Below are 12,474 nucleotides of genomic sequence, written 5' to 3' on the forward strand. Positions count from 1 at the left end.
TAAAAAAGACACAACAATTGTCACTTCAAATACTGAAAGGACAGCACAAACCAGTCTTTATTTGGATTCTTCTTAATTAAGCAGTTGTACTCTTCCACAGGCCAACAGACCTTTGAGATACAAAGATTAATATATTTATATATGTTTATGCAACTATATACATTTATGAACATATAGCAATTTACTAGCAGTGACTTCAGCCTTGAAACTCACAGCTGGAGTGGTATTACTTATTCCTGAGCCAACTGCCAACAGTGAGGCGAGATCAGCTAACATAAGAGCCAAATAGGCTTTTTATTACTGCAAAAAGCTTCAGATTTACTGTGCATTGAAGAAATTTGCTGACCATTTCACAAACAACACCAAACATACAGCTCGGTGGGTGTATTATTTGCATAACAATTGTATTTACAATGAATCTAATCACTTTTCCTTTTTCTTTTGGTTTGAACACAATTGCCAACATGACCTGAGAATGTGACAACACAGAAGCTTTCACTCTACGTTGAAAGTAGTTCTTCCTCAGTTTTCTTCTGGACAAAGTAATTTTCTCTAAAAATTCGCCAAAAGTCTTTAACAAATATTGAGTGTCTAGGGAAACCAACACTCAAGTCGTGAAAACACTTGCTTTGCGGAAGACTCGAAAAGCACAATGATGTGGTAAGTGTAATTTTTCTATCGCATGAATGATTAGTTATCAGAGCATTTTCTTTAATTCATGACTTGGTTCAGATGGGTTATCCCTTAAACTTTGCATCACACCCTACAGCTTTAACTGCACTAAGTTTTTCAAAAGTCATTAAAACAAGAATTCTATTCACCGCATGTGTGATTCAAGCATTTCCACAAATAATTTGTTCATTGGCACTGCTCCTTGGTGCCTTACAGAAAGCCAGTACCGTCTTAGGGCAGCATCTGCTGCTCTTAAAGAAGGTAGGCATAATAAGAGGGACTGCATTTGAACAACGCCATCCCGTAATCTGGAATGAAAAGAGAATCCTTGAAAAAGAGACTATTTTGTAAAGTGCAAAAGTTAAAGGTTACAAGAATCTTTATTAGAAAATAAATTGTGATAAGATTTGTCTTAAATCTGTTTGTTCAAAATGTGAGAAATAGAGAGAATAACCTGAAGTATCATAGATGTAAGCTATAAGAAGAAAAGATCAAGCTTGGTAACACTACTAACTACAAATCCAAAGTATTTCTATGAAGTGGAGAATTCTTTGTTAACTTTTTCCCATGCTAATTAAAGCAAAAAAGGTATAAAACATTTCAAAATTTCTGTTTTTTGGGCCTTACAGATAGAGGGCAGAACAATAGAATAGCAGACCAATTAAGAAAAACTCTTCCTTATGCCCCCCCCCCCAATTAATCTTTTGGTGTTTACCTTTGAGTTGCCACAGTGTCATGTAGTGCTTGAAGGATGTTTTGTCTCAGACGCTGAAGAGCCTGGTTATCTTGGAGTCGCACATCAGAATTAGTTAAAACAAGTGCTTTAAGAAGCAAAAATTCTTCCCTATTTATACTGCACTGTTCAAGTCGTTCGACAACACCAAGAACCTGCAACGAAATTCTTCCATTTGAGAAGGATACTTTGGAAAATTTGGACTTAAATGGTATAGAGTTCATTGGATATATCTCTAGTATAAGTTTCTTTAATGACATAGTGATCAAAGTCTTTATGTTCTATTAATTGTGAATACACATAGAACACCTAAATACTATACCTTACTTTTAAAATGTGACTTGCAAAGCAAATGTACTGTGAAGAAAATTATTTAGAGGGGCACATTGTGAGGGTAAAATTCATCTAAGCAACTCTGCCTTCCTCTGGTTATATTTCATGATATCAAGAAAAGTAATTTTTCTTGTGTTTAAAATGATTGAAATATAATTGCCCTATGATAAAGTAGATACAGGTAATGTTAAGTACAAAATCAGTCCCCAACTAACCTGTGTAAAAAGCTCAGTGGCATTACACTCCCTTGCTTGCTTTTCATCTATCGTGAAATCATGCGCAAAGTGGAGAGTGTGGGCATGAGCCGGCATGGACCGGTAGGCAAGTCCCAAAGTTAAAATCTCACCCCATGTGCTTTGAAGTAGTCTCATTTGGTCATTCAATGCTAATTCTGTAAACCCTGTAAAATTTAACTTTTTCAGTAAGTTGTGGACAAATAACTGTTAATACAGTGAAAGTTGTGGAGTGACATGACAAGAAAAATAGTCCTTAATTAAAAGACATTGATGAGGTACACTTTAGGACAAAATCTTACTAAGAGATTTAAATATTTCAAATATTGAAGCTAAACTAAAAAGATAAAGCTTAATATTTATCAGCTTTCTGCAACATTTTGTGATTTGTCCCCAGGTCCCTTTCATGCAAATGTTACCATCAATTTCAGTCACTAAGGCATTTATCATGTAAGTTTTGTTCATAAAAGTAAAGCAAGTTTTATGCCATTGCTGCAAATATGTGATCTGAACTGGAAATGATGTTGTCATTGTCAAACTAACTCCATATATATCTTGAACATCATCATCATCATCTCCTCCTAAGCCTATTGACGCAAAGGGCCTCGGTTAGATTTCGCCAGTTGTCTTTATCTTGAGCTTTTAATTAAATACTTCTCCATTCATCATCTCCTACCTCGTGCAAACACATAGTTAATTGTTTTTCACATAGAATGCACAAGCCAAAATAGAGTATTATGTACATTAATCAACAAATCCACAAACTAAAATAGTTTGCCTCATGAATGGAAAACAGGATTACAATTAGGAAAAAGAAATTGAAATACTGACACATTTACTTTACCTTGACAACAAAAACACTTGAAAAAACATAGGTTTCTATAACAAAATTGAAAACAGACAATAAATACACCTCCCAAACTCCTAGTCTAAATAATGCTTCTTGACCCACCTGGAATTTGTTTGGCCCAACCAATGGTGGAGACCAGCTCCCGGTCGTAAAGGTCTGCCAATGTTGATATGGTCAAATAATCAGTATCTGATACAGTAGGATCTGGCATTGCTAACAATGACTCCGGTTCGCAAGCTCGCAGTGATGCTAATAACTTTATATCTGAAAAAAAAATAATTAGTCTTTGAACATCAGCTGATGTGAAATAATAAATTTGTGGGGTAATTTTGCCATGTATATTCCAACACGGAATTAAAATGATTTGGTATCCAAAAATAAAATACAAAATTAATATTAGTTCTAGGAACTCATGGTCATTTGTCTTTTACATATAATTAAAAAATATTATTATACAAACCTTCCAAGGAAGCTTTTTTAACTGGCATCTGGTGCATAGAAAAGGGGGAATCAGACGTCCGTCTATACTTCTGCCGTCCTCCTCTGACTCTGTCTAGCCTGAAATATAATTCCAAAAGATTTTCTAAGTACATGGAAAAATTACAAATACACACACACTTAAAAGGAAGTTGTCAACGTCATAATTTTTTACAAGCCATCATATTCAGAATGTATTTAGTTCTTTCAATAGCGGTTAAATTTATTTACTCCACAAGAATCATTGGCTTCATATTCATTCGACACCAGACTCAAATCTAGTTTATATGATTGAAACTAATACGTCTATTTTTAAGTACTGTAATGGCATAAAAACTCAATTCGAGGTTGTGAAGTTTCTATTCTAGGAAGCTACACACACTACCATGATGTGGTAAAAACTGGCTGTTTGAGGCTAAAGATATAACAAGTGCAGTATATATTACTGTTCATTTATGAAAAAGAAGACTTCTTGAACCACTCCTGTATCATTTAATAACAAAACAATTAATCATTTTTATTTAAGAGGTGTTCATCCTACGATAGAATTTTATATGTAGTAATGTTTTTTTTTTGTTTATTTCCTTATGCAAAGTTAAATTTCAAGCCAGGATAATGATTTGATGTCAATGTAAAACAGAATTAATATGATAATCGACGCAGAAAAAAAAAGAGTAGAATGCTGTAAAATAAAGATGAATTTCCCTATAACCAATCATTTCACTATATTCCCCTGATATTTTTTTGCTCTAATTTGAGCATTGAATAGTTACAAATTTGATCTGTCATACCTTTGTGTGATACAAAAAGGTTATCACTGTTTAAGAAAGCCAATATGAAGAAAATTATGTCTATGCACGAAAAGAAATTTTATTTTTTATTTATAGATAAAAATCAGTCCTACTTACTATAAAAGTACTTGTCTATATTCATAATATGGAGTCAAGTGAAAAGACAATTTCTACCTTTATCTTTATTCATTACTGCTCATAAAATACTTTATTAGAAATGAAGGAATTGAGGAAATTATCTCGTTATATTGTAATTACGATGCAAAAATAATGCCTTAAATTTCCCTGCCACTTTCAACGTCAATGGATTCACATTAGGGCTTTAATGTTGTACATAACGGAAAGAGGATATCACAAATCAAAAAAGCTAAATTCTTGGTGAAATCAGTGATTTAGGAACTACAAAACGATTTATGGATAATGAAAAGACATACTGTGACGAAAAGACTTCAAACCCACACTTAAATGCCCCTTTGAGTATTAAACCCTGTTTCCCGGGTAAGAAAAAAATCTAGCCAATTATGCATACCTGACTCCTTCTTTCAACATGCCAACGCGAAGACACTTGTGGAATCGACATGCCTGGCACGCTTTTCTTCTTCTCTTGTTAATTTCACAATCGTTGGCAGCTGGACAAGTATATTCGATGTTTCCCTGTAGAAAAAAAATAAAATAAAATGAGAATAGACATATCAATAGCATATCACTAGGATCTGCAGTATCTATCTATCCTATATATATATATATTTTTGGGCTCAAGCCATGGCGTCCTGATGGAAGGTTCCTGTTTGGTAGCTTCCTTGGGTATAAGACTACTAAGATATTCCCAGAGAATTTAACCACAGGTTATCACAGAATTCTAACTTCTGGAGCGAGTATCTCAAAGGTTTCCCTTTAAGACATCGTAATACAACAGGGGACACGCATGTCTGGTCGTGCCACATAGCTATCTCCACCCCGAACAGAGTTAACGCTTCGGTGTGTAAGGGCTGAGAATAGCTGGGAGCCGTTCCACAGCTAATCTCACTCGTGGCTACTACTGATACTCGAGACGTAAACAAACGGACGCCATTGCTCTAATGACGTCACGAGCGTCTTTATCCTTTGTTTAGTAGCTGCCCTACTGAGACGGATTTTCCCTTGTGTGAACTTTATCGTTTTGCATCTTCGCTATGTCGTTACCTTCAGCCTCGCCTTCTTCTGGAAAGTTGAGTACAAGGTTCCAGTATTGTTTAATTAAGCTCTGGCCGTAAAGTAAATATTATTTTGCGAAATAATTGATGTTTTGTGGCAGAGCTGTGCCTCTACCGGACCCGCCATTTTATGGCGTCGTTGTTGTTTTGCATGTCTTATTTAGTTAGCCACAACAACGCTTCCGGCCTTATATACTAATCGAATACATTAGTTTATTTAGTCTTCATAGCTAGGAACTTTTATTTCGTGTTTAGACGCTTTTTATCGGTCATCGATTGACCTCATACCAGTCGGCTACTATAGCCCCCAGGCCAGGAGCCTATATACAAGTGTTCATGCATGATTTATCAGTGATCCTAGACTAAGTTATGAAGATAGTGGCATTATTATTTTACAATACTTTTGACTAGTGATGCAAATGTTTTCGCCTTCAGGGACCATATAGGGGATAGGCTAGTCAGTGATTCTTACTAGCCTAACCTAACCTTAGGACCCCTATATGCTTCCTTCATCCCCTGCCTTGGCATTCCCTCTAATTAGCCTTGATCCCTTTTCTGAGTAAAGGGATTCATTGTCTAATAGAGTATTATATCGCCTCTCAGTCCTCCCTAAAGGAATGAACCCCCTTTAGGATTGCGTCTGAGAGTGAGGTTAGGCTAGCCTACCTCTATGGCTAGGATAGTCTGCGACTTTCCTGCGATAGCGATACGTCTTCTTCCTTGCCTAGTTCAGGACTTTTAGCCCTGATCTAGGTCGGGTTAGGAAGGTTTCTCTGTTCCATGCTGAAACTGTACTCTTGCACCGTTTTAGCCGATCAGCCTAATCTTAGGTTAGGGAGTGTCCTCCCTTCCCTTTGTGGCCGCTCTGGTACAGAAACCCTTCCTGGGAAGACCCCTCTCTTCTCCCTCCCCACCTATCTCTTGTATAGCCTAGCCTATGCTTAGGTTAGTTTATACTCATCTGTCCCCTGTCCTACAACTCCTCCTTAGGGTGGATGAGTAGGGCTACCCGAGCTTCCTTGTGCAGTCCGCTCTGGTACATATACCTTCATAGTGTCCTATAAGGTTAGTTCCTAGTGTAGCTCTGCATAAGGGAGTCTCCCCCCCCCCCATCTTGGGTGTTCCCTAGTCCTCCCTTGGGCTACCTGCTCCCGGTCCCTAGTGACCCCTGCATATGGATGATAGAGCCTGTCTCTATCATGGGTACACCCCCTCAGGGAGGGGGAGGGATGTCTGGAACCCTGAAGGTACTTCCTGCACCCTTCCCCCCCTCCCCCTGTCTCTCTATCTATCTGGGTGCCGGTCTCTTGCCGCCTCTTATGCCGGCAATACCTGCCTCTTGGTGACTTCCCTACCCTTGCCGCCAGCCCCCCGTGTTCCGAGGGACTGCCGGCTGCCGCCGGCTACTACCGGCGGCTCTCCTACTCCTATCTAATCGTCCGCTTGCCGGTCGATCTCCGGAGTGCCGGCATATACTGCCGGCAACCCGATACTACCTGTACCATCCTTACCCCAGTCACCAATCCGGCATCCTCCGGCTGCCGGAGCCGCCGCTCCCTGCCGGCGTGCCGCCGTTGTGCCGGCGGCCGCCATCCTGGTATCTAACTGACTTTTGAAAATTGTCTGTTCTAATGCCAGAATCTATGCTGGAGCGAGCTCCGGCGTGCCGGCGGCTTGCCGGATACCCCGGAGGCGTCAAGAATACTTGCACCCCCTCTCTGTAGCTATCATAAGACTAAGATAGCCCTACCTGGCAAATAGATAAGCTGCTTTGCTTCTAAGATCAGTACCTAGTACTGCTCTATTAGTGATCATGCTGTCTCTTTGCATTCTTCTATTTCCAGCATGCTATGTGCATCTTAGCACGGCTGGTTGCCAGAAGCAGTTACCCTTAATGAGACCTTCTGGCTCTTATCTGGGAACCGAATGAATTCGATCCCAACCTTGTCCTTGGCTTTCCATGGAGTTCCAATATAATGGGAATCCTAGGAAACTATATCCAATGATCTCGGTCATTTGGATTATCCCAGGACCAAGCCTATGGTAACCAGCCGGGCGAGATGCATGGAGCGTGTTCTCCTTTACTGTTTCACTCTCTATGCATCACACCTTATATAAGTTAAAATTAATGATTAATATTAACTTAATTTAAGAGCCATTCCTATGACTCCCCCATACTCATTTTCTCTTTCTTCCACAGGAGGAGCAGATGAAGTGCGATTTCGCATACTGTGCCGTGAAACGCTCCCAGTTTTACGGACATACGGCGTGCAGGACTCACGCCCCTTGCTCAGACAAGAGAGGGGATTGGAAGTTCTGGAATCCACTGGATTGTACGGTCTGCCAGGCCTACCTAGTTGAGGCCTTCCATAACCCTCCCTCAGCGGAGGTTAGAGACATTGCTCGTGAGAAACTGCGCAAGTGGGTGCGTGGTTTTCAGAGGAATGCCACTGGACCGTACCTGGCCACCGAAGAACTGAGGTCCCTGCTGTTCCCTAAGGCCTCCCCTGATTCAGTGGTTCCAAAGGAAGCAATCCCCACTGTCCAAATTACGGTGGAACCTGATGTGGTCATGGCTCAGTCCATGCACGAGTGTCGCCTAGATTCCGAAGAGGATGAACAGATCTCTGACGTCTCGGAAGACACGGAGAAGACGCTTATGGCTCAAGGAGCCGAAGAGGACGAAGACAAGGTGGAATACACCGAGTCGGAGATTGGAGCTACTCCCTCGTCCATCCCTCCGCCTACTCCTACACCGACGGATGTGTCCATTCCGTCTACCTCCTCGACCCCGGATCCTTCTTCCTCTACACAAGAACTGATCCGACTGATTAGAGCTGTCATGGACGACAGACTGAAGGAGAACCAGGAGTCCATCAGGTCTATGATTGGATCCAGAGAACCGAAGAAGATCTCGGTTAAGGATCTCCCAGCTTGCTCTCATGCCAACCCGTGGAGGTATGCAGAGCATATGGTTATTGCGACCGGCAGGATCTTTGTTAGTGACAAAATCGGCACGGTCCCGTTGGAAGATGTGGAATTCTTCCCAAGCTTCGAGGCCTACCCGGACTGTTACGTCCGGCTTCGTTCTGAACCTGCCTCGAAGGAGGAGACCGAACCTAAGGAAGAGATAGTGTTCGATCTCGCAAAGGCCCAGGCTATGCTAGCCTCCGCATTTAAGAGCAGGGGCTTTACCTGCTCTAAGCTTCCTGCCTTGAGCAAGAAGCATCCTACTTATGTCGCTCCCGACACTGCGATTCTTCCATTTTTGGAAAAGGCCTTGGCTGCATGCCTTAAGGCGGCGGAAGAAGGGAAACCCTGCCCTGCACTGGAGGAGTGCAGACCCTTCTCCATTGTAACGCCCCCTGACACTAGACAATGGAAAGATGTCCAACATACTTTCGTTGTGGGTAGGCTCGATCCTGACGTTGCCGGACGTCAGTTTAATGAAGACCTCCCTAAGCTCAATGATCACCTCCTTCGCCGGGAACAAGACACGAAGGAGAGGCTTGCAGCGTCTCTTTCTCATCAAGTCCAACTTGAAGTTATGGCCTGTGACACAGCAGTACCCGATCACTACATGGTACTGGCCAAATCCCACTTACTGACGGTAATGAAGGACTTGTACCATTTCATAAAGGCTCGTAGAGCCTGTCGTGAATTCGTGTTTGTCGGTGCCACCGTGAAACACGAACCCCGGAGGCTGATTTCCTCCAACATCTGGGGAAAGCACCTGTTTCCTTCGGACCTTGTCAAGGAAATAACGGACAGAGCCGCCACGGAGAATAGGAACCTTCTCCACAAGTGGGGCATGTCCAGGAAAAGGAAAACCTCTCAGGACGATGGACCTCAGCCTAAGAGGAAACCTCAGAAACCGAAACCCCAGCAACGTCAACAAAGACGTCAGTTTCCGGGACCCGCTACCTCCCAAGTGGTTGCCCAACCACAACAGACCTTTCAATTGGTCCCCCAACCGGTGTTGTCACAGTCACCGGTCTTCACCCCTGCCTTTGAACAGCCATCCACTACCTTTCATGCCAGAGGTAGAGGCTCGTCCAGGGGTGCAAGCAGAGACGCCTCTCGTCGTCCCTCCAGAGGTAGAGGAGGAAAGGGAGCTAGCGGCCGAGGCAACAAGTCCTCGGGACACCAGAAGCAATGAAGTGCTTCCGGTGGGAGGAAGACTCCGCCAATTCCAGGATCGTTGGACCTTCGATCCTTGGGCACACAGCATCATCAAGAACGGTCTAGGCTGGAGTTGGGTGCAACCACCCCCAATCTTCCAGCGGTTCTTCCAACAATCGACCCCCATTCTGGAAGAATATGTTCTAGACCTCTTGAACAAGAAGGTGATAAGGAAGGTAAAGTCCACCAGGTTCCAAGGGAGACTGTTTTGCGTTCCCAAGAAGGACTCAGACAAGCTCAGAGTCATTCTGGACTTATCCCCCCTCAACAAGTTCATAGAGAACAACAAATTCAAGATGCTGACGCTTCAACAAATAAGGACCCTTCTGCCTCAAGGTTCCTACACGGTCTCTATAGACCTGGCGGATGCCTATTGGCACATTCCAATGAACCATCACGCTTCCTCCTACCTAGGATTTCGACTCCAAAGGAAAAGCTACGCCTTCCGGGCCATGCCATTCGGCCTCAATGTGGCCCCTCGGATCTTCACGAAGCTGGCAGACGCCATAGTACAACAGCTCCGCCTAAGAAACGTCCAGGTGATGGCCTACCTCGACGACTGGCTAGTCTGGGCTCCATCGCCCGAAGAGTGTACAAAGTCTTGCGACGAAGTTACCCAGTACCTAGAACACCTGGGATTCAAGATCAACGAGAAGAAATCTCGCCTCTCTCCAGCTCAGAAGTTTCAGTGGCTGGGAATCCACTGGAATCTTCAGTCACACCGCCTTTCCATCCCCCAGAAGAAAAGGAAGGAAATAGCAGGGTCTGTCAAGCGACTACTGAAATCCAAACGCATTTCAAGACGACAGCAGGAACGAGTTCTAGGCTCTCTACAATTCGCCTCAGTGACAAACCCAGTGCTTCGTGCACAGCTAAAGGATGCCGCGGGAGTCTGGAGACGATCGGCATCCATCGCTCGAAGAGACCTCAAGAGACGGCTTCCAAACAGACTTCGACGCCTCCTAAAGCCGTGGTCGGAAGCAATGGCCCTGAAAAGGTCCATTCCTCTCCAACACCCTCCTCCTTCACTCAACATCCACACGGATGCCTCACTGGAGGGCTGGGGAGGTCACTCCCACCTGAAACAAGCTCAAGGGACCTGGTCTCCACTATTCAAGACGTTCCACATAAACATCTTGGAGGCCATGGCGGTCCTTCTTACTCTGAAGAAGCTATCCCCGCCGCCCTCGATCCACATCCGTCTAACCCTAGACAACTCGGTGGTAGTTCGTTGTCTCAATCGCCAAGGCTCAAGATCGCCCCAGATAAATCAGGTGCTTCTCCCAATCTTCCGTCTGGCGGAGAAGAAGAAGTGGCACCTGTCTGCAGTTCACCTACAAGGATTCCGCAACGTGACAGCGGATGCTCTATCTCGGACAAACCCGATAGAGTCGGAATGGTCTCTAGACGCAAGATCATTCTCCTTCATCTCTCATCAAGTCCCAGAACTTCAGATAGATCTCTTTGCAACGAGCGACAACAATCAACTTCCTCTGTACGTAGCCCCGTACGAGGACCCCAAGGCAGAAGCGGTGGACGCCATGTCACTGGACTGGAACAGATGGTCCAAGATATACCTGTTCCCTCCCACCAACCTTCTGTTGAAAGTCCTCTCCAAACTGAGAACCTTCAAAGGGACAGCGGCCCTAGTGGCTCCCAAGTGGCCCCGGAGCAACTGGTACCCCCTGGTCCTGGAGCTGCAGCCCAAGCTGATCCCTCTCCCGGGCCCAGTTCTCTCTCAACAAGTACAGAAGTCGACTGTCTTCGCTTCATCATCGAAAATCAAGGACCTTCATCTCATGATTTTCTCTCCCTTGCCGCAAAGAAGAGGTTTGGGATCTCGAAGAAAAGTCTAGACTTCCTAGAGGAATACAAGACCGTATCCACGAGACGGCAATATGAATCATCCTGGAAGAAATGGGTCTCCTTTGTTAAAGCAAAAAATCCTAAAGAAATCACCATTGATTTCTGCATGTCCTTCTTCATTCACCTTCATGGACAAGGATTAGCAGCCAATACGATTTCGACCTGCAAATCGGCTTTGACTAGACCAATTCTATACGCTTTCCAAATTGATCTGTCCAGCGACATCTTTAACAAACTGCCGAAAGCATGTGCTCGCCTACGCCCAGCACCCCCTCCGAAACCGATCTCCTGGTCACTAGACAAGGTGCTCCATTTCGCCTCCAACTTGGACAACGATTCATGCCCCCTCAAGGATCTGACTCAGAAAGTTATATTTTTATTTGCTCTCGCCTCGGGAGCTCGAGTCAGCGAAATAGTGGCATTATCAAGAGAAGAGGGACACATCCTGTTTGCTGATTCAGGAGAAGTGACCCTCTCCCCTGATCCGACGTTTCTCGCCAAAAATGAATTACCCACCAAAAGATGGGGCCCTTGGAGAATATGCCCCCTGAAGGAGGATGTCTCTCTATGTCCAGTAGAGAGCCTCAAGGTCTATCTTCGCAGAACTTCAAACTTTGGTGGAGGCCAACTCTTCAAAGGAGAAACATCGGGCAGCGACCTGTCACTGAAACAATTAAGAGCGAAAATCACCTACTTCATTCGCAGAGCGGATCCGAACAGTACACCCGCTGGTCATGATCCTAGAAAAGTGGCATCTTCTCTGAACTTCTTTCAGAGCATGGACTTTGAGAGCCTTAAAAACTTTACGGGCTGGAAGTCCTCGCGAGTTTTCTTTAAACATTATGCGAAACAAGTGCACGAAATCAAACATTTTGTGGTAGCCGCAGGTAGTGTTATGAAACCTGCACCTAACTCTGCGTAGAACAGTGAGTTATTTGGGACTCTAACTCTTCGGGTGCCTATGTTGACCCTCGAGTGATTCATAGTGATGTCTAAAAACACTTAGTGCTTTTATAACTGTTCTTATCCCAGGTGAAATGTCATAGTGTTACACAAGTGCCGCATGCCTTGAGCATGATGTGTTATTTAAAGACTTGCGTTCCTCGAGAACGAGTACCTACTAATCCTGAAATTCCCTTTCAGA

At 43.8% G+C, this 12,474-nt stretch overlaps 1 protein-coding gene across 6 annotated transcripts in view; it reads right to left on the reverse strand.

Annotated features, from left to right (window-relative positions):
* Window positions 1-433: 433 nt before the first annotated feature.
* LOC137646047 (steroid hormone receptor ERR2-like) overlaps window positions 434-12,474 on the reverse strand; it is a 541,572-nt gene continuing 529,531 nt past the window's right edge. For all 6 annotated transcript variants that reach the window (XM_068379197.1, XM_068379198.1, XM_068379195.1 and 3 more), the window contains 6 exons: window positions 4,619-4,743; window positions 3,282-3,379; window positions 2,924-3,085; window positions 1,954-2,138; window positions 1,388-1,560; window positions 434-980 (listed from right to left, as the gene is read on the reverse strand). In XM_068379197.1, the coding sequence (XP_068235298.1) occupies window positions 818-980; window positions 1,388-1,560; window positions 1,954-2,138; window positions 2,924-3,085; window positions 3,282-3,379; window positions 4,619-4,743 (906 nt within the window). In that variant the 3' untranslated portion in view covers window positions 434-817. The remainder of the gene's footprint in view (window positions 981-1,387; window positions 1,561-1,953; window positions 2,139-2,923; window positions 3,086-3,281; window positions 3,380-4,618; window positions 4,744-12,474) is intronic.

The sequence above is a fragment of the Palaemon carinicauda genome, chromosome 8, assembly GCF_036898095.1.
Source record: "Palaemon carinicauda isolate YSFRI2023 chromosome 8, ASM3689809v2, whole genome shotgun sequence".
NCBI classification, from domain to species: Eukaryota; Metazoa; Arthropoda; class Malacostraca; order Decapoda; family Palaemonidae; genus Palaemon; species Palaemon carinicauda.